This window comes from Orycteropus afer, unplaced genomic scaffold (assembly GCF_000298275.1).
Source record: "Orycteropus afer afer isolate SDZICR_OR568_19922 unplaced genomic scaffold, OryAfe1.0 scaffold00056, whole genome shotgun sequence".
NCBI classification, from domain to species: domain Eukaryota; kingdom Metazoa; phylum Chordata; class Mammalia; order Tubulidentata; family Orycteropodidae; genus Orycteropus; species Orycteropus afer.
In genome coordinates, this window is record NW_006921643.1 from 6584394 (window position 1) to 6605708 (window position 21315).

The 21315-nt window shown below is 43.5% G+C and overlaps 3 protein-coding genes across 3 annotated transcripts in view; 2 read left to right on the forward strand and 1 right to left on the reverse strand.

The window, feature by feature from the left end:
* Window positions 1–5432, reverse strand: part of HARS1 (histidyl-tRNA synthetase 1) — an 18951-nt gene extending 13519 nt beyond the window's left edge. The window contains exons 1-3 of the mRNA XM_007939007.2: window positions 5343–5432; window positions 4970–5059; window positions 2145–2264 (exon numbers count right to left, since the gene is read on the reverse strand). Of these exons, the coding sequence (XP_007937198.1) occupies window positions 2145–2264; window positions 4970–5059; window positions 5343–5432 (300 nt within the window). The remainder of the gene's footprint in view (window positions 1–2144; window positions 2265–4969; window positions 5060–5342) is intronic.
* A 344-nt stretch (window positions 5433–5776) lies between these two features.
* On the forward strand, window positions 5777–12644 carry LOC103195444 (histidyl-tRNA synthetase 2, mitochondrial). The gene is made up of 14 exons (XM_042780721.1): window positions 5777–5884; window positions 7518–7535; window positions 7618–7692; window positions 7955–8074; window positions 8197–8292; window positions 9300–9425; window positions 9532–9639; window positions 9881–9979; window positions 10283–10376; window positions 10696–10823; window positions 10916–11158; window positions 11323–11439; window positions 11672–11818; window positions 12585–12644. The coding sequence occupies exons 1-14, from the start codon at window positions 5777–5779 to the stop codon at window positions 12642–12644; spliced, it is 1539 nt and encodes a 512-aa protein (XP_042636655.1).
* Window positions 12645–14334: 1690 nt separating this feature from the next.
* On the forward strand, window positions 14335–20381 carry ZMAT2 (zinc finger matrin-type 2). Its single transcript, XM_007939017.2, has 6 exons — window positions 14335–14352; window positions 14685–14778; window positions 15854–15977; window positions 17333–17406; window positions 19389–19534; window positions 20238–20381. The coding sequence occupies exons 1-6, from the start codon at window positions 14335–14337 to the stop codon at window positions 20379–20381; spliced, it is 600 nt and encodes a 199-aa protein (XP_007937208.1).
* Window positions 20382–21315: the final 934 nt, after the last annotated feature.

The window sequence follows — 21315 nt, forward strand, 5'->3', positions numbered from 1 at the left end:
AAAAAAAAAAAAGAACTGATGGTACTGAAGGAAGAAGGGTACCCACACTGAAAGTCAATGGTGAAAAACAAGACTTTAGGAATTGACAAAACACCCACTGAGAGGTTTCAACAAACAGAGGCAGCACTGGGAAGCTCATTTCTTTATGATAAGAAATTTGGAAGATAGCTACCAGGCCGACTGACTGGAAGAGAGCTGTATTTGTGCCCCTTTCTTTGGAGAAGGGTGAACCAACAGAATGTGGAAATTTTCTAACAGTACCATTAATATCACACAAGTAAAATTTTGCTGAAGACAATTAAAAAATGGCTATAGCAGTACGTCCACAGGGAATGGCCAGAAATTCAAACCAGATTTAGAAGAGACTGAGGAACACGGGCTATCACTGCTGATGTCAGATGGATCTCAGCTGAAAACAAAGAATACCAGAAAGATGTTTACTTGTGTTTTATTGACTATGCAAAGACATCTGACTGTGTGGATCATAATAAATTATGGATAAGATTATGAAGAATTAGAATTCCAGAATACTTAAATTGTGTTCATAAGGAACCTGTACATAGTCGAAGACACAGTGGTTTGAACAGAACAAGGGGATATCGTATGGTTTAAAATTAGAAAGTGTGTGTGTCAGGGCTGTATCCTTTCACCATACTTATTTAATCTGTATGCTGAGAAAATAATCTGAGAAGCTGGACTATATGAAGAAGAACATGGCAATCAGGACTGGAGGGAGACTCATTAACAACCTGTGATATGCAGATGACACAATCTTGCTTGCTGAAAATAAAGAAGACTTGAAGCACTTACTGATGAAAATCAAAGATTATAGCCTTCAATATGGATTATATCGCAACATAAAGAAAACATAAATCCTCACAAGTGGACCAATAAGTGATATCATGAAAAATGGAGAAGAGATTGAAGTTGTCAAGGGATTTCATTTTACTTGGATCCACAATCAATGCTCACGGAAGCAGCAGTCAGGAACTCAGAAGACAGAATGTATTGGGCAAATCAGCTGCAAAAGACCTCTTTAAATTGTTAAAGAGCAAAGATGTCACTTGGAAGACTAAATGTACCTGATCCAAGCCATTGTCTTTTCAATAGCCTCATATTCATGTAAGAGCTGGACAATGATTAAGGAAGACTGAAGAAGAACTGATGCATTTAAACTGTGGTGTTGGCAGAGAATACTGAATATACCAAGAACGGTCAGAAGAAGGAACAAATCTATCTTAGAAGAAGTACAGCTGGGATGTTCCTTAGAAGTGAAAATGACCAGACTTCTTCTCAAGCACTCCGGTCATGTCGTCAGGAGGGAGCAGGCCCCGGAGAAGGGCATCATGCTTGGTAAAACAGAAGGTCAGTGAAAAAGGGAAGACCCTCAGTGAGATAGATTTGACCCAGTGGCTGCAACTATGGGCTCAAGCATAGCAACAATTGTGAGGCTGGCACAGGACTGGCAGTGTTCCCTTCTGTTGTACACAGGTTGCTGAGTCAGAACCGACTCAACGGCACCTAACACCACTCCTAAAAAGGGCTTTCTTTCGGAAGCCAGCCATAACCAAGGTAAATAAAATACCTGGCCTCTCTTTCCAGACCAGTCCTATCTCCTTTCTCATTGAAGAAAACACCAGTCTGTGTCTACATGAGAAGCGGGGGCTGTTATGGATTGAGCTGTGTTTCCCCAAAATATGTGTTGTAAATCCTAACCTCTATGCCTGTGGTTATAATCCCACTTGGGAATGAGTTATCTTTATCATGTTAATGAGACAGGATTAGTGCAGGGTGTATCTTGAGCCACTCTCTTATAAAATATAAAAAGAGCAGATTAAGGAAGCAGAGATGAGGGAAGACTGACACCAAGCCATAAGGAGATCTACAAGGAACCAGGAAATAGGCTGAAGAGACAAGGACCTTCCCTTAGAACCAACAGCGAGAGAAAGCCTTCCCCTAGAGCCAGAACCCTGAAATTGGACTTCCAGCCTCCTAAACTATGAGAAAATACATTTCTGTTTGGTAAAGCCACCTACTTGAGGCTTTTCTATTATAGCAGCACTAGACAACTAAAATAGGAGCGTTTTCTCTCTTATTTATATACCACTCTCCCATCATGCAATTTCTTCTCACCCATCCCTTACCTTTAGTTCAAATACTGGTGTATCAATTACTTCTGCACCATGGCGCTTGAAGCAGTTGATGATTACATCAAACACCTTCTCTCGAACTGCCATCTGCCGAGGACTGTAGTCTCTTGTGCCCTTGAAGTCAAAATGAGCCAAAGAACCAGGGATGGGATTTAAAAACAAAGAACAATAAACTCTGGAAATACAAGATACCTCAAAGATGAAGAAAGCAAATCCTGCATCATGCTTAGATTTTACTACAGGCCATTGAGTTGTAAAACAAGTACGAATAAATCAAAATGAAAACAACAACAAAAAACCCCCAAAACCAAAGCCACTGTCACTGGGTTAATTCTGATTCACAGTGACCCCATGCTTCTTTATGGACGCAGATCACCAGGCCTTTCTTTGGTGCTGCTGGGTGGAGGTCCTACTAATTCCCATATCTATTTGCTATCACTTTCTAAATTCCATTCCCTTTTTCAGATTGACTCTATTTTCTAGAATTCTTAGAACTCTTTTCTGTGAGCCATTTATCTAGTAACTCTCCAGGATAGCAGAACATTTTCCTGCCTCACAGAACACACCTACCTGTTGACAGGCTCATAGCCAACTCAAACTGGCTTAACTGAATTTCAAATTTTATAAGCAACTTTTCTTTCCCATTGTAACATTTCTTATTATTCCTAGCCAGTACTATTTGCTCTCTAATTTATTTCTGTATTTTGAAGTTGAATTATAGGATGTTAAGAAATTAATTCATTACTTAAGGCCACTTGAAAAGCTCACTTGTCTAGAAATTTGTTCTTTTTCCCAGGTCAGAGCGCCTAGTCTAGGTTTATACCCTACCCCAGCAGTTCTCAAACTGTCTGGTCTCAGGACTCTGTATCTCTTAAAATAGATCCCAAAATGGATTATAGCTATCAATATTTACTGTATTAGAAACCCAAACAGCAGAAGTTAAGCACTATTTTTTAATCCATTAGATGTTAACATAAATAACATTTAAAGAAAATGTATAACTATTTTCCAAAACAAAAACATTTACTGAGAAGATTGGTACTGATTTATATTTTTGCAAATCTTAACATCAGGCTTATTATAAGCCAGCTAGGTTCTCATATGTCCTTTTTGCATCCAATCTGTTGTTCTGGCTGAAGTATATTAAAAAATTCTGGCCTCACACAGGTATGTAGTTATAAAATGGAGTAATATTTTAATAAATTCTTCAGCCAACTGTGAATATTCCCTCTACTGCACTGGAATTAAGCAAGCAATAATTTTTCAAAGATTGGTTGCACTGTGGAATCTACAACTGTACCTGTGAACTTTTCATACTGTTGCATTAAAATCCATTGGTCTAGCTTTGCACTTTCGATGGGTCTTTTACCAATGCATGAATTTATAACATACATCTGTCATTTGGGAAATAGTAGCTCATTTTTAAGTTATTCAGCTCTTCCAAATATTGATACATTTCATTATACATTATCAGAAAATCCTATTTGTTAATATCACCACAGATCAAGAAAGTCTTTAAGTTCTGGGGAACTATCAGGTTCACAGTGGAAGATACAAGTTTTTTTTAGCGTCATTTGTTTATTGAAGAAATTGGTTCATTTGTCCTAAAGAATTTCTCACATTCTAGATTTGGCTAATGATATCCTCAAGATGCCATTTAACCTGTTTCTCCATCTCCCATATTTCCTATAAGCTGGTTGTTGTTGATGTTGTTGTTGTGTAACATCAAGTCGGCCCTGGCTCATAGCAACCTCTCCTTGGGTTTCCGAAGCAGTATCACTACAGAAGTAGGATTTCCCAACCTATTTCTGAGGAGTGGCCAGTTAGGTCTAAAGGCCTAATTTGACTCAGACTCAATTTCTCCTGGCAATAATACTCTGTAGGTGGTGTTGTCTACTACATGTTGCATCACATAAGGAGGAATACAATGTCTGGTTGTCCTACTTTTAGTGATATTAAGACTTATCACTGAGTCCAGGTAAGCCCAGCCTGATTTATCATAAATTCTCCATCCATTTTTTACCTAATAGTGTTAGTAATCATTGATGATCACTGCTTTGGGATTTTACAGTGTCTCTTTAACTTTTGAAAATAAGTTGTGTGTAGAAAGGAACAGGTCAATGAACTTAGGAGTCCAAGTAATTAAACTTAAACGTCAACATTTCAACACAAGGAAGACAGACCTTCTCACAACTTGTAATTATATATCCAGGTGTGGGATTGCTTATTCTAAGTCTGTCTCCTTTAGTAGAATGTAAGCTCCATTGAGGGCAGGCTATATAGTTCACCACAGTATATTCAGTGTTTTGTATGGTGTTAGGCACACAGTAAGCCCTCAATAAATATCTGCTGAGACAAAGAAGGAGTAGCGGCAGCAGGCAGATTCCCCTGAGCACCCAACTAGCCTAGTTTCTGCCATCACTAAGTGTCATTCTAGAATGACCTAGGTGGATCCCAGTCCAGCCCAGTGTCCAGAGCAACTGTGTTTCCTTGGCAGTATTTCTTTCAGATCCTCCTCAGTGACTTAAAGAGCTCTGGTGGTGGTTAAAGCATCCAGCTGCTTTCAAAAAGGTTGGCAGTTCAAACCCAGAACCCACCAACCATTCTGTGAAAGAAAGATGAGGCAGCTGGCCTCTGTAAAAATTTACAGCCTTAGAAACTTTAGGGCAGTTCCATTCTGTCCTATCAGGTCGCTGTGAGTCAAAATCGACTTGATGGCATTGGGTTTGGTTTGTTTGTTTCAGTGACCTAGTTCGAGGAACAAGCATATGGGCCCTTGGGCATGGGAATGAGGGGAGGAGAAGGAAGATGAAATTTACCTTGGGGGTTTTGAGCACAAATTTCTGTTTCCCTTCATCAGGGCCCAGCTGTGCCTTCAGTTTCAGGAGTTTTGCCACCTCCTCCTCGATCTGTGTACGAAAGGAGGCGCTGGACTAGTCATCTGTCACTTCCCTCCCTTCCCCACCATTCATTCAGTATCTCTCCCTCATCATGACCTAAGGCCGATCTCTCTCCCTGCGCCTAGCTTTGCTTCTCTTGGAACCCACTGACCCCCTCCCGTCCAGCCTGACCTCCTCCCAGTCAGTGCAATCCCTTCCCCCACATCCTTGTCCTCTCTCTCCAGACCACCCCGATCTCGATCCTGCCTTGGCCTCTCCCTAGACCTACCAGCCCCTGCCACCCAGGTCTCACCTGCTCGGCGTTGGCCTTCTGCTGCTTGAGGGCCCGTACACGTTCTCCCTGAAGTCGCACCAGCTCCTCCAAGGCCGCACGCTCTGCCATGCCGGCTGCAAATCCCAGCAGACGGCTGGCTAAACCGCTGCCGCCGCCGCAGCTTTAGCCTGGATGATTTCCGGCTACCGAGTCGCTGTCCGGCGCGCCCAGAGAGCCTCCGCCTTGCACATACCCAGTTCCGGTTCCTGCCGGAAGTGTCGACACTGACTGCGGAGGAGTGTGGGAGGTGCAGCGGTCAGTGTCTTGAGGCATTTGAGAGGTGGGAGGGTGCATACCTTCTCCTGGTGCTTCGGCGTCGTCTCTGCAGTGGTCCGCACCCTTCCTGGGGTCCGACCTGCCGCATCCCCAGTACCGTTGGCTCCTGTCCCGGAAAGTCGGCTTCCTGTTGGGTGATGTCCCAGTTCGGACTCCTGCCCGGGAGGGCCTGGGTTGCACTGATCAGGGAGCTCCTGCGGCCACCCCACTATATCTGCATCCGGGCGGTCGGTTCTCATAACCAGGTGAGCCGGACTGAGGGAGTTTCGGTCTGTTGGGGCAAGGCCTCGAGGTCTGAAAGTATGGATTTGTGGCATGTGTTCCAGTAATGTTGCAGTCTATTTTTATTGGATGCCCACTGTGCCGGCACTGAGCTAAGCGTTTTAAATGCTTTAATCTTCCAGTCTTGTGACGCTGAGATTATTATTTCCATTTTACAGTTGAGGAAACCGAGGCTGCAAGGACACATTGTAGAAGATTATTTTAATTCAGGGCCACAGTTCTTTATCTGAAACTCTTTGATCTAGATGCATTTCGAAATTTGTTGACTTTGGAAAAAGTAAAAGGTGATATATAATGTGATATACCATACTTCACTCCTTCAGCTCTCTAGTGGGGTAGTGCCTAAGGCATTTGACTGCTAACCAGAAGGCTGGCGGTTCAAACCCACCAGCCACTCCTGGGAAGGAAGACTGGGCAATCTACTTCCATAAAGATTTACTGCCTCGGAAACCCAAGGAGGGGTAGCTATGAGTCGGAATCAACTCAATGGCAGTGAGTTACTTCACACCCTTAGTGGGATCTGGGGCGGTACCAATTAGCAAACACTTTAATATTTCTTAAGCAAAATGTATGAATATTCTCACCGAGATAATGAAGCACCTTAAGTTGACTGATTACAGTTCACGTTAGAGTTTACCTCAGAAAATATTTTTGATTTTGGAATCTCAGATGAGGGATTGTGGATTCGAACTGCCATACCTTGGAGGAGAGAATCTGCCACAGTATTGGAAATGCTGCATTCTACATTTCTGGAAGGGCATACTGCCTGCTCATAATAAGCAAATATAGTAACAAACTGTTTTGCCTTTCTTCTGAAGGACCCTATTGTATTCCTAGTAGATGCTTTGTGTTATGAACAACAGGATAATCACAAAACCCATTTCTGTTTATTCCACAGACTTGTTCTATGCCCTTGGACTTCTCTTCTTTCTTCTAATTATATTTTTCCTATCTCCAAACGTGATGACAAGAGTTGTTGTTGTTATGTGTCCTCGAGTCGGACCTGACTCATAGCGACCCCTCCTTGGGTTTCCGAAGCAGTATCACTACGGGTTTGAACCTCCAGCCTTCTGGTTAGCAGTCAAGTGCCTTAGGCACTACGCTACCAGAGCTCCCAAGAACTGAGAAATGGAGAAGATTATACTAATTTCTAACCCTAGATAGTTGTAACGGTGGGTTGTTCTGTGCCTTCATTGTTCTTGGATGCTTAAATTTTGTTTTCAGCATACACTGAAAAATACTTGAAAAAATATTTGAAAAAAAAATTTCAAATACACTGAACACAACGCAGCGCACTGCCATTGAGTCCGATCTAACTCATAGTGACCTCCTTGGGTTTCCGAGACGGTATCACTACAGAAGTAGATTGCCCAGCCTTCCTTCTGAGGAGTGGCTGGTGGGTTTTCACTGCCAGCCTTCTGGTTAGCAGTCAAATGCCTTAGGCACTACGTTTGCCAGAGCTCCTAAATACACTGAGGACTCATGTATTTTGAAGACCTAATCTCATGTAAATTACTACAACTTGGTTCTTGGAGGTAGGGGCTGAGATTAGGATAGATAAATGGTGCTCAGCCATTTATCTATCCTATTGCTTAGGGCCAAAGGTCTTTGCAGGTTGGTGCTCCATCAGGCCAGAGATGTCACAGGTCTGGCCAGTGTCCAGGGGAGCCACATCTCATATTCCTTCTTCTGCCAGGTCGCAGAGGCAGTGTCAACATCTCAACTGAAAGCCAATCAAGAAAAATCAAATTGTATTATCAAGACCCCAAAGGTAATGCCCTTTGCCCCATCCTGTACTATTAGAGTGCCTTGAAGGAATGCCTTCCACTCTGCTTCTCTTTCTCTGACCCCTTTTAATGTCCTTTTTAGACATTAAATTATATATTTTTTAATTACTAAACTACTGGGTGGGATTCAGTCATGTAAATTCGAGAGATTTCATTTCCAGCCCTTAGGTTATAGTATAGCTGTAATTTATTTTTTTTGCCTTAAATTGACTCCCCTTCCCCACTTTGGCTGCTTTTGGTTCCCAGGGCACCAGGGATCTTAGTCCCCAGCAGATGGTTGTAAGGGAGAAAATTCTTGATACGGTTGTCAGCTGCTTTAAACGGCATGGGGCAAAGGGGTTGGATACCCCAGCATTTGAGCTGAAGGTAAGAGGAAAAGAAAGAATATCTGGAATCTTGTTTCTTTACTGACTTCAGTGTCTCAAAGGGCATCTAGCTTGCCTAGAGTCCTTGGACCTGTGGTTCTGCTTTATGTTTGACCCCTGTAGGAAACACTCACTGAGAAGTATGGAGAGGACTCTCTGCTCATTTATGATCTGAAGGATCAAGGTGGAGAGCTGTTGTCTCTTCGCTATGACCTTACCGTATCCTTCTGAGTACTGAAACCTGACCTATCTCTTTCTGAACCAAGAGGGCATTTTATGATAAAAGGGAGGAGAGTGACTCTGGGACTCTGTAGGTCCATTGGGGGCCTCTACTCCCAGTTTCTCCTAGAAGACAATTTTGCCACCAGAGCCTGGCCCGGAACACTGTCATTTAACTAATGTGTATCAGAATCTCTTGGGGGAGTTTTCAGAAATACAAATTAGCCTCCGGTCCCAAAACAAACCTAGCCCTGCCATTGAGTAAATTCTGACTCCTAGCAACCCTATAGGACAGAATAGAACTGCCCCATAGGGTTTCCAAGACTATAAATCTTTACTGAAGCACACTGGCTCTTTCTCCCAAGGAGTGACTGCTGGGTTTGAACCTCTTTTGGTAAGCAGCCAAATGCCTTAACAATGGCGTCACCAGAGCCAGATATTTTTTTTTTTTCTTGTGATTTGGGTGAAAGTTTACAACAGAGATTCTTAATTTTAGCTGGGGTGGGCATGCACAGTAATTTGCGTTTTAAACAGGCATCTTGTCAGCTGCTTTAAACGGAGTAATCAATATTCAATGAATTAATTAAGAAGCAATGGCTTAGAAAACCAAAAAAAAAAAACCAAACTCACTGGCGTCAAGTCGGCTCCGACTCACAGCCACCCCTCCTTGGTTTCCAAGGTGGTATCCCTACGGAAGTAGATTGCCCAATCTTCCCTCCAAAGAGTGGCTGGTGGGTTTAAACTGCCAGCCTTCTGGTTGGGAGTCAGATGCCTTAGGTACTACATCACCAGAGCTCCTAATGGCTTAGAAGTTGTAGGCAAACCCAGGTACTAAAGCTTGACGATTTTGAGAGGGTTTAAAATTGATCCAAATGGAAGGTAATGGCCTAGACCAGAAGTGTTTGGGTTATTTCTATCTCTTCTTGCCCTGCTTTCTGCTAAACTATCTGTGCATAAGGCATAAGGTTTGGATGCAGTATCCTTTCTCCTTAACCTATTTGTGTGAGGTCCCTTTTGCTCGTTACCTGGCAATGAATAAAGTGAAGAAGATGAAACGCTATCATGTTGGAAAGGTGTGGCGGCGGGAGAGTCCAACCATAGTCCAAGGCCGTTACAGAGAGTTCTATCAGTGTGTAAGTGACTTGATGGGGGTAGCACAGTTTGATAATTCTGGAGACCATACCTTGGGAACCGGCTGATCAGTGGAGACTTTTTTCCCTTCCTTTTTCTTTGCTCTAGGATTTTGACATTGCTGGTCAATTTGACCCTATGATCCCTGATGCAGAATGTTTGAAGATCATGTGTGAAATCATAAGTGGGTTGCAGCTAGGGGACTTTCTTATTAAGGTGAGGTCAGGGAGGACTGAGGAGAAGAATCTGGGTTTGTGTGATGCTTTTTATGCTTGTCGCAAAACAGATGACCTAGCCTTTAAGTCTACAGGGCTTAGAACATCTGTTTCATTTTCTATATACTTTTCTGTGAGACTTCCTTTTCATCCTTTTTATGGGTCAAGAGAGCAGGGACTGCCACTATTATGAGGGAAAGAACACTGACAGGATATTTGGGTTACTTACGTTGAATTCACAGGTCAATGACCGGCGGATTATAGACGGGATGTTTGCTGCCTGTGGTGTTCCTGAAAGCAAGTTCCGAGCCATCTGCTCCTCGATAGACAAATTAGACAAGGTAAAAAAGAAGACAGCCTTCAGTAGACCCCATGTAGGTTTCTCTGCTGTCCTCAAATCTGCATTTCTAGAGAATAAGTAGCTGATGGCTAGAAGTGAACTATTTCTGGGAGGAAGGTAAGGTGAGGCAAGGCCCAAGTTCTGCTGGGCAGTGGGGACTGTGGCTGAATTTCCTAAGGTGCCTTCTGACTTTGCTGAATGTAGTATTAGCTAATGCTGACATACATACTGAATGAAAGTGAGATGTCCTTTTCTAGTTAGAGAAAGGTCTTGAGACTGAGCTAATGTTTGGGTATATATGCAGATGTCTTGGGAAGATGTGAGACACGAGATGGTGACAAAGAAGGGCCTGGCTCCTGAGGTGGCTGATAGAATTGGGGATTATGTCCAACGTAATGGTAAGAACCAGAGTTTTCAGAGCTATATGATAGAACTAGGGTAAGGGTGACATGTGTACAACTTCTTCCTCTGACATTGCTCCTTTCCAGAGATGGAGCTGAGCTCCAGAGCCTGGCCTGAATTTAGTTCCTCTTTTACTAATTGTAGCACTTTGTGTTTTCACATCACAAAAGTAGGGGCAGAGGAGGAGCCAAGTCATATGATTTCTTTTTTTTAGGAAAATGAGTAGGACTGGCTGGTGCACATTAGGGATAAATTTGGATGAAGGACATCTAGATGAAAATAATAGACCTTATTTTTCCTCGCATGTCTTCCCAGGTGGGGTATCCCTGGTAGAGCAACTGTTCCAGGATCCCAGACTATCCCAGAGCAAGCAGGTCCTGGAGGGCCTGGGGGACCTGAAGCTGCTGTTTGAATACCTGACTGTATTGGGAATTGCTGAGAAAGTAAGATGAGTTGAGAGTGGGCTTCCTGCTGAGCTCTGGGCTCTGAGGGTCCTAAATCTTGTCTGAAATTGACCATAGCCTTCTCCCCGCAGATCTCTTTTGACCTAAGCCTGGCCCGTGGCCTGGACTACTATACAGGAGTAATCTATGAAGCAGTGCTGCGGCAGAGCCCAAATGAGACTGGAGAGGATTCCTTGAGCATTGGCAGTGTGGCTGCTGGTGGGCGTTATGATGGGCTGGTGGGCATGTTCAACCCCAGTGACCACAAGGTGCCATGTGTAGGGCTCAGTATTGGGGTAGAGCGGATCTTCTCCATTGTGGAGCACAGAATGAAGGTAGGTCCTAGGGGTGAGTGAGTGGGGCCAGAGGCCTAAAAACCCTTATGTTTCTGAAGGTGCAGCTAGATCATTTTTTTGACGACGACTCTTATATATTGGAGTCATTTGTGCCAAGTTTTTTTTTTTTATTATTAGTTTTTCCATCTTTTCTCTCTTACTAGGTTTTTGGTGAGAAGGTACGGACCACAGAGACCGAAGTATTTGTGGCCACACCACAAAAGAACTTTCTCCAAGAACGATTGAAACTAATCGCAGAGCTCTGGGATGCTGGGATCAAGGTATGGTGGAGTTGATAGCCGATCCATCTAGGTATATGGGGAATTCAATCCCAGGCCCATTTCTACCTTAATGTTAGTTGGAACTCCAGATGTTTTTTAGTCTTCACTAAAGTGGCTTCTTAGTATTAGAGGACAGCCACTTCTTTCTGGCTGCCTTGAAAATATTTACTCCTAGGATTAGTGTGCTAAGTCACTTCTGAGCCCTCTACTCTGTCTTTATTGCCCTTTTCAGGCTGAGCTGATGTACAAGAACAACCCTAAATTACTAACCCAGTTGCACTACTGTGAGAACATGGGCATACCACTGGTGGTCATTATTGGTGAGCAAGAAATGAAGGAAGGGGTCATCAAGCTTCACACAGTGGCCAGCAGGGAGGAGGTGAGTGGGGCAGACAAAAGGAATCAAGTGTTTCTACCATTCCCAGATTCTTTCAAGAGATACGTATATGTATCTTCTAATTGGAGAAATACCTCCAGGGTTAATAGGGATAGAGATAAATCAAGATCCACTCCAAACAACTATTGCAGTCAATGAGTATTGGCTAGGTAGTCAGGACAGATGAAATCTGAATGGGTATTTTGAGACTAATGACATGAGGTGCAGATTGTTGTTGTTATGTGCCGTGGAGTCAGACCTGACTCATAGTGACCCCTCCTTGGGTTTCCGAGGTAGTATGACTATGGAAGTAGATTGCCCAACCTTCCGTCCGAGGAGCGGCTGGTGGATTTGAACCACTAGCCTTCTGGTTAGCAGTCAAGTGCCTTAGGCACTAAATTTGAATCCCTATACTCTTGAAGGCAAGAGCTCTGGTAGCATAGTGCCTAAGGCCAGAAGGCTGGCAGTTCAAACCCACCAGCCACTCCTCGGAAGGAAGGTTGGGCAATCTATCCGTAGAGATACTGCCTTGGAAACCCACGGAAGGGTCACTATGAGTCAGGTCTCACTCCATGGCACATAACAACAACAACAACAACAACATTCTTGAAGGCATACATTTCTCCAGGTCAACCTGAAGCATGCACTACTCCTTATTGGTTGTTTAATTACTGGGGGCAGATGCAGAATAGAATGAATCTGGGAAAGCAGTGGCTAAGGAGCTCGTATTACTTTCGAGTTTGTCACATGAGGGTTCTTTATGTTTCAGGTTACCATTAAACGAGAACATCTTGTGGCTGAAATTGAGAAGCGACTATCTGATTCTTGATCCTTGCCTGACTGCCATCTTCAGCTTTTTGTAGAAAAGGTTTCATCTACGACTAAGTTCCTGATGGATCTCACCGCTGCTGGCCAGGACGGGTGACAAGTGCCTTCTCCTTCCATTCTTCCTTGGTACAGAATTATAGACAGTCCTAAAGACACTTGGGTCCAGTGCCCTCGAGTCATTAGTGTGAGCACCTTTTCTACATGGGGGCAGATGGCTCATACTTTAAAGAAATATACTTTAACTGCAGAGGAGATGGCAGATTTGAAGTGCCACTGAATGCTGCCCAGAGGTGCTGAGATGGTTGCTCTGAGCAAAGCTCTGAGAGAATCGCCTCAGGATAAAGGATTCTGAGCAGCTGAAATCAGAATCCAGACACTTAACTTTCCATTGCAGCTTCTGAAGCTGAGGCTGGTGAATCTGTCCACAACAGCCCTTGGCCTGTTCAAGGAGTTTTGGGAGACAGCAAGAAGAGTCAGTGGTTGCTTTCTGCTGATGTGTGAAGACAGAAATGCTAAAGCACTGGATGCGAAGCAGTGTCCAGATTGATCTGGTATATCACTCTAGCCCATCCGGTAGGATGGTTGTTTAATGATGTGGTTATCTCTCTGGCCCATCCACAGAGCAAGGCTGTCTGTTTAAGTATCCTGAACATTGAACTTAATAGATGACAAGATTGAAATATGATCTTTTGAGATTTTGAAGATCATTTCATGTGCCAGAGTCATTTTGACTGTTCTGTGCTCTGTTATAGAGGTGGCTGTTTTATAAGTGGTTGGATACATTAAATAAAATATTAAATGTAGTACATTGAGTAATTTGTTATTAGGGGAGTAGGCCATTGAAAGCCCTCATTGTGAGCTGGGAGGAAACTCCTTGGGATGATTCTTACATATTCAGTGAAGCAAGCAGCCAGTCTGTCATGACCCTAAAAATCAACATACAGTCAGCCATCTGCTGGAATGCTTCACCATAAAGTGTTGCTGATGGCTGACCTTCCCATGTCCAATCACGTTGATTGCTATATGGACTGGATGACTGTAATGTTCTCCAGTTGAAGGAAAAATGAATTAACCAAAAGGTGTTAGAATTGCTTCAAGTAAAAGAGAGAAGGTGCAAAGGGTGCTTTCCATATGTTTTTTGGCTGTTGCAAAACCTTTAGTGTAGGTTAGGGCCATAGCCCTAGTGCATGCAGGTGAATGGGGCATCCATGGTCTCTTAATAGCGCTTAAGCTTCAAAGATGGTTTAGAAGCTCACCACAATGCACGCAAAGTTGATTAGGCTAGATTAGAGGGCAGTTTCTGAACCTCAAGTTTCCTTGTTTGTAAATAGAGGCTCCCTAATGTGATTGTTGGGCATTCTTACTTCCATAGTGATACTACCTCAGAAACCCAAGGAGAGGTCGCTATGAGTCGGGGCCGACATGGCAAATAACAACAACAATGTGATTGTATTGAAAGAGCGAAAAAAACATTTGCAGGTGCCCTTACTTCCGTGTAGCTTCATGTTCCCCTTGCGCCTGCGCTGTTTCCTTGGAGTAGAGGCGGGGCCAACAAAGCTATTTTAGAAGTCCTCCAGTCCTTAGCTCTTTTAGAAAACGACACTCTAAGCTTATTGGAGAACTACTTTGCTTTACGGCAGAAGACCGCTTTTTACGACGTTTTTCGGCTTCCCATTCACTTCGCAGCGAAGATGGCGTCTGGCAGCGGGGTAGGTGTTCTGTGTGAGGGTATGGTTTGGGGTGCCTCTCTGAGCGGAAAAGAGGCAGACTCCTGCCCGGGACTGGCAACCCGACAGTTCCTCGCGATCCCAGAGTCCGGGTGCGAGAGTTGCCTCAGAAGGACTTGGTGCAGGGTTAGTGGAACCGCGGAGGTCTCGGGTTAGGGACCCGAGGCGACCTCAGGCTCCGGGTACGGGTCCACTGAAGCTTCGTTCTCGAAAGGTCCTGAGGCCACCTTAGCTATAAGGAGGCGGTTCCCTCAGTTTCTCTAGGGCTTCGGGCACGGTTAGCAACAGATCTTGGGTGCTTTTTTTTCCTACAGACGAAAAACTTGGACTTTCGCCGAAAGTGGGACAAAGATGAATACGAGAAGCTCGCTGAAAAGAGGCTCACGGAAGAGAGAGAAAAGAAAGATGGTGGGTGCCTACTGTAGCAAGGGCCAAGGGTATTACAAAATCGATGACATGAGAGTGAGTGGAAGTTGCCCCTTCCACCCTGTGCTACCTTTGGCGGAGCGTTCCTTCCCTGATCTTTGGTTTCTTATGTATAAAGTGAGGCTGAGGAAGTGGACTGAAGTGGTTTTTGCGATCCTTTCCACCTCTGTTGCCCTCTGCTTCCTTGTGTTGTCTTTCTTTGGTTCATTTGGTGTTTTCCTGATGTACAGGAAAGAGACTGGAATTCTTAGCAGTGTCAGAGAAGACATTAAGTGGAGTGTACTGCTGCTGTGCATTCCCACTTTTGACCCCTTTTTTCCCTTGAACTGGGGAGAACGTTTCTGGCCCACTCAAGATTCTCCCAGTCTGAAAAGAGCAGGAGCACTCATCAAGGAACAAGTGTGATTGTTTCAGCTAGTACTTAATAGTGCTGTTTCTCTGCTTTGTATAATGTCAGGGAGCTTCTCTCCTAAAAGTCTCACTTTACAAAAGGAGATGTCTTATTTTCTTGTCTATTTTGAAATTTGTACATCCTTCTATTCATTTTACTTTCACATCACCTTGCACTACCAATTATTATTTTCTATGTAACATGTATGACAGTGCTTGACACAAAGCAGTTATTTCCTAAATGCTGGTTCCATTCCCCATCCTCTCTCCTTTTTATTTGAAGCAGCTCTCTGAAGGTTCCTTTCTGTGTTATGCATAGGGTAATTGTATGGGAGCATTACTGGGTGTCCTTACTCTTCTTTCAAAAAGTTGCTTTTTGTGCAAATTCCTCCCTTTAACTCAGTTAATTAATGAATAGAACACGTTTCTTTCAGACTTGATGGCTTTAAAGTGGAGAAAAGCTATAAAAAATCAAGGTTTATCATTTATCCCTGTGTTCAGGTTCTCCCTAGCTGCTGCTTCAAGTGCCCATTGTGTCCCTTGTTTCTGGAATCAAAAAAGAAAAGTAGAGTTCTATGTTTTGGGTTTCATACATTTCTTTTCCTTTTCTGGTTCACAGTTGAGAAACTGTGATATTGAAGGGACTCCCTTCCCCATTATGTTCCAGGAAAACCAGTGCAGCCCGTCAAGCGAGAACTTCTGCGACACAGGGACTATAAGGTGGACCTGGAATCCAAGCTTGGGAAGACAATTGTCATTACCAAGACCACACCACAATCAGAAATGGGAGGGTGAGTTTTTGTTCATCTTTCTCTGCAGTCAACAGTAGATCTAATAAACTATATTGGTTTTAGAAGTGCTAAGAAGGGTCCTTGGCCCCAGGATAACAACACTTTTGTCTATAATTCCATTCTTAGATTTGTTTTTCTTTGAGTCTCCCAAGTTAACAAGGTAATGTCACTCCAATGGCTTCTGCGTATTAGCACTGTAATTACTACTTAATGTCTTAAAAGGGGTTATTTGTTCTCCTGCCAGAGAAGGAAATGGAGGAAAGGACTACTTCTTAGAGATTTCTAGGGAGAAATTAGCTGGAGCTTAGGAGCTATTGATAGTGAAGAAAAGCGTTTGAGATGCCAGATAGCCTTTAAAGGCTATCGTTACTACGGATTACCTGGTTGTGTACCTTCTTCTCAGACCAAGACTTCTAAGAAGAAGCATCCAACAAGAGCTCTTCACCTTTTTGTCCACCTGTACTGCTCTATCTAGTTTGTTAGGTTTTCCAGCAGGAAGTCAACATATATAGCATGAATGACCTGCTTAGTAAACTTGTTGTTGTTATTTTTCTATTAATTCTCTACTGCTATGTAACATTGCTCCCAAATTTAGCAGTTTAAATAAGAAATAGCTTGTAAATTCTATGGGTAAGGAGTTTGGAAGTGGTTTAGGTAGGTGGTTTGGGCTCAGCATCACTCTCAAAGCTGCAGTGAAGGTGTTGGATGCGACTGTAGTCATCTGAGGCTTGAGTGGGACTGGAGGATCTGCTCCCACACTATCTCATATGACTATTGGTTGGAAGCCTTACTTTTTGACTCAGCCTCTCCATAGGGCTTCTCACTACAAGGCACAGCAAGTGATCCAGGAGGGAGGAACAGAAGGATGGACTAAGACAGAAGCCATGGTATTTTATAACCTAATCTTAGAAGTGACATGTTGTAGTTATGTGCCATAGAGTCAGACCCGACTCATAGCGACCCCTCCTTGGGTTTTCGAGGCGGTATCTCTATGGAAGTAGATTGCCCAACTTTCCTTCCGAGGAGTGGCTGATAGGTTTGAACCGCCAGCCTTCTGGTTAGCAGTCAATTGCCTTAGGCACTATGCTACCAGAGCACATTTCATTGGTCTTAGGACCTACCCTAGTACAATATGGGAGAAGAATACACAGATTTGTGCATACAAGGAGGCGAAAGCTGTCTTGGAGACTGGCTACTGTATTCTCCTAAGAGCTAAGGCTTTATAGATGTGCGAATTGGCTCTTTGTTTTAAAAAGATTAACAATGTTTTACCTAGAAATAGGAGTTTCTTTATTGAAAACAATAAGATCCTTAAAACTAGATTAGGTCTAAGTCCTGTTCTTCCTGTTTGCTAGATACTACTGCAATGTCTGTGACTGTGTGGTGAAGGACTCCATCAACTTCCTGGATCACATTAATGGAAAGAAACGTAAGGCTTGGAGGTAGTTTGTGACAGGCTAGAATTGGGTTCTGGAGGTGAGGGAGGCAGGAAAGGGTGGTTTCTTTTGGGCTCCTTTTTATTCCTAGGGAACTGCCCAGGTACTTCAGTACAGCCCATCCTTTTCTCATCTATCTGGAAGTCATGAGATGAAGTACTGTTCTAGGATTGCAACAAGTCCAAACCATGCTTTTCTATGTCAGGTTGCCCTCACTGGTGCCATCTACACTGCTCAGTAAGGGCATCTTGTTACCTAGGGCTACTGCTTCTGGGAACAAGTGTAGCCCTGGGAGTTTCTTTCAGGCACAGTTATTTTTGCTGTGTGTGTGTGTGTGTGATTTGGGTGAAAGTATACAGAGGAAATTCAGTTTCCATACTGCAGTTCACATACACTTTGTCTCATGACATTGACTACAGTTTACCACAATGTAACAGCTTCCCTTCCACTTCCTCCCTGTAGTTACCTCTTCTCTTTGTCCTTACCTCCATGAACTCCTGCCCCCTGAGTTATGTACCTGTGCATACATGGCCTTTCTATTCTCCCATAATTGTTCTCTCCAAGGAGTGTATCTACCTAGTGTAAATGTTCACCTCGTATGCCTGTCTTTTGTTTGGCTGGAAACCACAGGTGTGGGTTCAATTCCGGACCTGACATGGTCTCAGTGGTTCCATCAGGCTCTATCAGACCAGCAAACCTGGTCCCTTTTTTAAAAAAAATGATTTTGAGTTTTGTTCCACATTGTCTCCCACTCTATCCAGGATCTCCTACATAGATCCTCCTCCAAGTGGTTGACAGTGGTAGCCAGGCACCATCTAGTTCTTCTGGTCTCATAGTCATACAGGCTGAGGATTGCATGGTGTACAAGTCACTTGGACTAATTGTTTCCATGAACCTTTGGTTTTTTTCATTCTTCTTTGCTCTGGGTGAGGAGAGACCCATCGTGGCATCTAGATGGCTGTTTGCAAGCTTTTCAGATCCCAGTCGCTACTCGCCAAAGTAGGATGTGGAACAATGTTTTGTGTAGTATGTTATGCCAATTGAGCTTGATGTCCTCTGCGATGATGGTCCCGAGCCCACAGGTCCAACTATTCAGTCACTCTGGGTAGCTGGCTGTGCCCAAGAAGCAACTACAACCTTGTCCCTTGTCAGCTCTACTATACACCTTATTATTTTTTTTTTTTATTAGGATTTGGGTGAAGATTTACAGAGTAAATTCACTTTTCATACAGCAGTTCACATATACTTTGTCTCATGTCATTGACCAAAATTTACAATGCAGCAGCTCCCCTCCCACTTCCTCCCCATAGTTACCTCCTCCCAGTGTCCATCCCTTCATACTCTTCGAGAGGCCCATTGTCTGCCAACCCTGTATATGATCTTGGATACACTCTCCATTTAGACATACATAATTGTTTAGCTTGTTCACCCATCTATCCGTCCCTATACCCATGTTTGCTTTCATTGACAACTCAGTATTGTATTTACAAAGGGGTTCATATTTGTTGTTTGTACTGCCCATGTAACTCTCTCTGTCTTTCTCATCCTCAATGCTGCCATATTGGTCACTCACATTTGGTACATTGCCCTTCTCTTCACCCAAATCAATATTTATCTCTATCTATCTAACAGCATTCCCTCCCCTTCCCTCCCACCCCTGGTAACCAACAAAGAAAATGTCCTCCAATAGATAAACCTTTCCTTAACTTTCACAATAACAGACTAATACAATATTTGTCCTTTTGTGACTGACTTATTTCGCTCAGCATAATGTCCTCCAAGTTCATCCACGTTATGCGGTGTTTTGCAGATTCTACATTATTCTTTAGCGTTGCATAATATCCCATTTATACACCTTATTTTTGCTGTGTATTTTATAAGAAGATTTTTTTTTTCTCCCCAAAGTCAAGACAACTTTTTGAGGGGCTAAATATGTTGTAATGACTTTGACTTTTTCCATGTTGACCCTATTCAGATCAGCGAAACCTAGGCATGTCTATGCGTGTGGAACGTTCCACCTTGGATCAGGTGAAGAAACGCTTTGAAGTCAACAAGAAGAAGATGGAAGAGAAGCAGAAGGATTATGATTTTGAGGAAAGGATGAAGGAGCTCAGAGAAGAGGTAAGGCTCCACTCCCCTCCCTGCCTCCAGCCTGGAATTTTATGTTATGAGTCATGGGGAGGCCTTCTTCCTAATCCCACTTTCACCCCCAGAAGATAGTTGTTTCTTCTGAATTTTTATATATAGGAGAAACATTGCCCTTTGTTGAGGCTTTCATACTCTGAAGGAAATGGCTCTAAGCCCACCCTTTTCTCTTAGACCCTCTGAGCCTCTGTATTTTTCTATAGAAGGGATTAACTGAACGTACCTGTCTCTCAGAGGCCCTTGAGACCAACCTTGACTGGGTCAGAACTCTGTTTCCTCCACTTACTGCCTCTGAATGTTCAGCAAGGTACTTAACCTTTCTGTGCCTCAGTTTCCACATATTAGAGATCTTAGTATAATGTACGTAAAGCACTTATGTAAGTGCATATGGTATGTGCCCCAGAATGTTGCTATCATATAGTTTCACTTCCAAAATCCTGTTAAGATTAAAGATAAACCTGGATGTAGGATTGAGAAGTAATCTCCAGAGGCCAAAATGTCTCTTTTTTCCTCCCTTTCATCTTTTACTGTGGCTTTTCCTCTGCTCTTGTGATTTTATTTGTCTTGAACTGTTATTTCCTAAAGATAGAAAGGAATCTTGAAGCTCACCTGTCTCTTTGGACAGCTGTTTGACTCAGGAATCTGAACTAATTCTGAATGATCTCCTCCCTTCCCCCAGGAGGAAAAGGCCAAAGCCTACAAGAAAGAGAAACAGAAGGAGAAGAAAAGGAGGGCTGAGGAGGACTTGACATTTGAGGAGGATGATGAGATGGCAGCTGTGATGGGCTTCTCTGGCTTTGGTTCCACCAAGAAGAGTTACTGAAGCTTTCTATGCTTGGCTCTTTGCTAGGCCTAACTTTGTATGTGTGTGGGGGTTGTTTCTTTTTTGGGCACTTGTGGAAAGTCCTTAAGAGTGGTGATGGTGAGGGTTAGAGGGTGGATGTTTGCGGTTTCTCTCTACCTTGGGAGAGGGCACAAGATCCAGAGGTAATGCTGTGGCACATTCCTTTATCCTCAGTATTTCACTGGAGTCACAGGACCTCTGCCCATCTGAATTCCCAATAAAGAAAAACCTCCCCTTCTGAGGCTGCTTTCCCGAAACTCCCCCTGCATCTTTCCCTCTTCATCTACCCAATCCCTTGTCTGAGCATCCTTTGTTTATCCTGTGTTCTTCCATTGTTTTCATTTTGACTCTTGCTCAGCCTGCAGCAGAAGGGTTCTCTGGGTCCCCCAATTTCCAGTTGATGGCATATCCTTGGCCGGTCCCCTCCTTCTCCCATCCTGCCCTGTGGTTCTCTAGCCACCTGTGCATGCATGTGTACTTCTGCCTGGGTCAGTGGAGTGTGTGGGTGTGTGTGCATGAATCTGTCACGTAGGGGGGCCTGAGCTAGAACCCCAGAGCATTGCTGCCCTGGGGCCTGATGTTCTCGGCTTCCTCAGAGCATGTAACAGGACATTAAATGGGATGAGTGTTTGGTGTGGTTTGTGTCTGATGAGTTTTTTAACCTTTATTGTTCAGATGCAGACTGTTTCAGCTTCTCAAGTTTGTTTGATTTTATTGAGGAGCTCTCTGTTTTTGTCTTCCTTGTGAGCAGGCTCTTGGAAGAACCTGTTTGATGCAAAAAAGAAAAAGAAAAAATAACCTCACTATGGGAGGCCCTGGTCTCAGAGGCTGTTCAACATTTATAATAAATGGCACTAATTGGGCCTGTTTCACATTTGGTGGGAACATTCCATATTCTTCTCTGTGTATATAT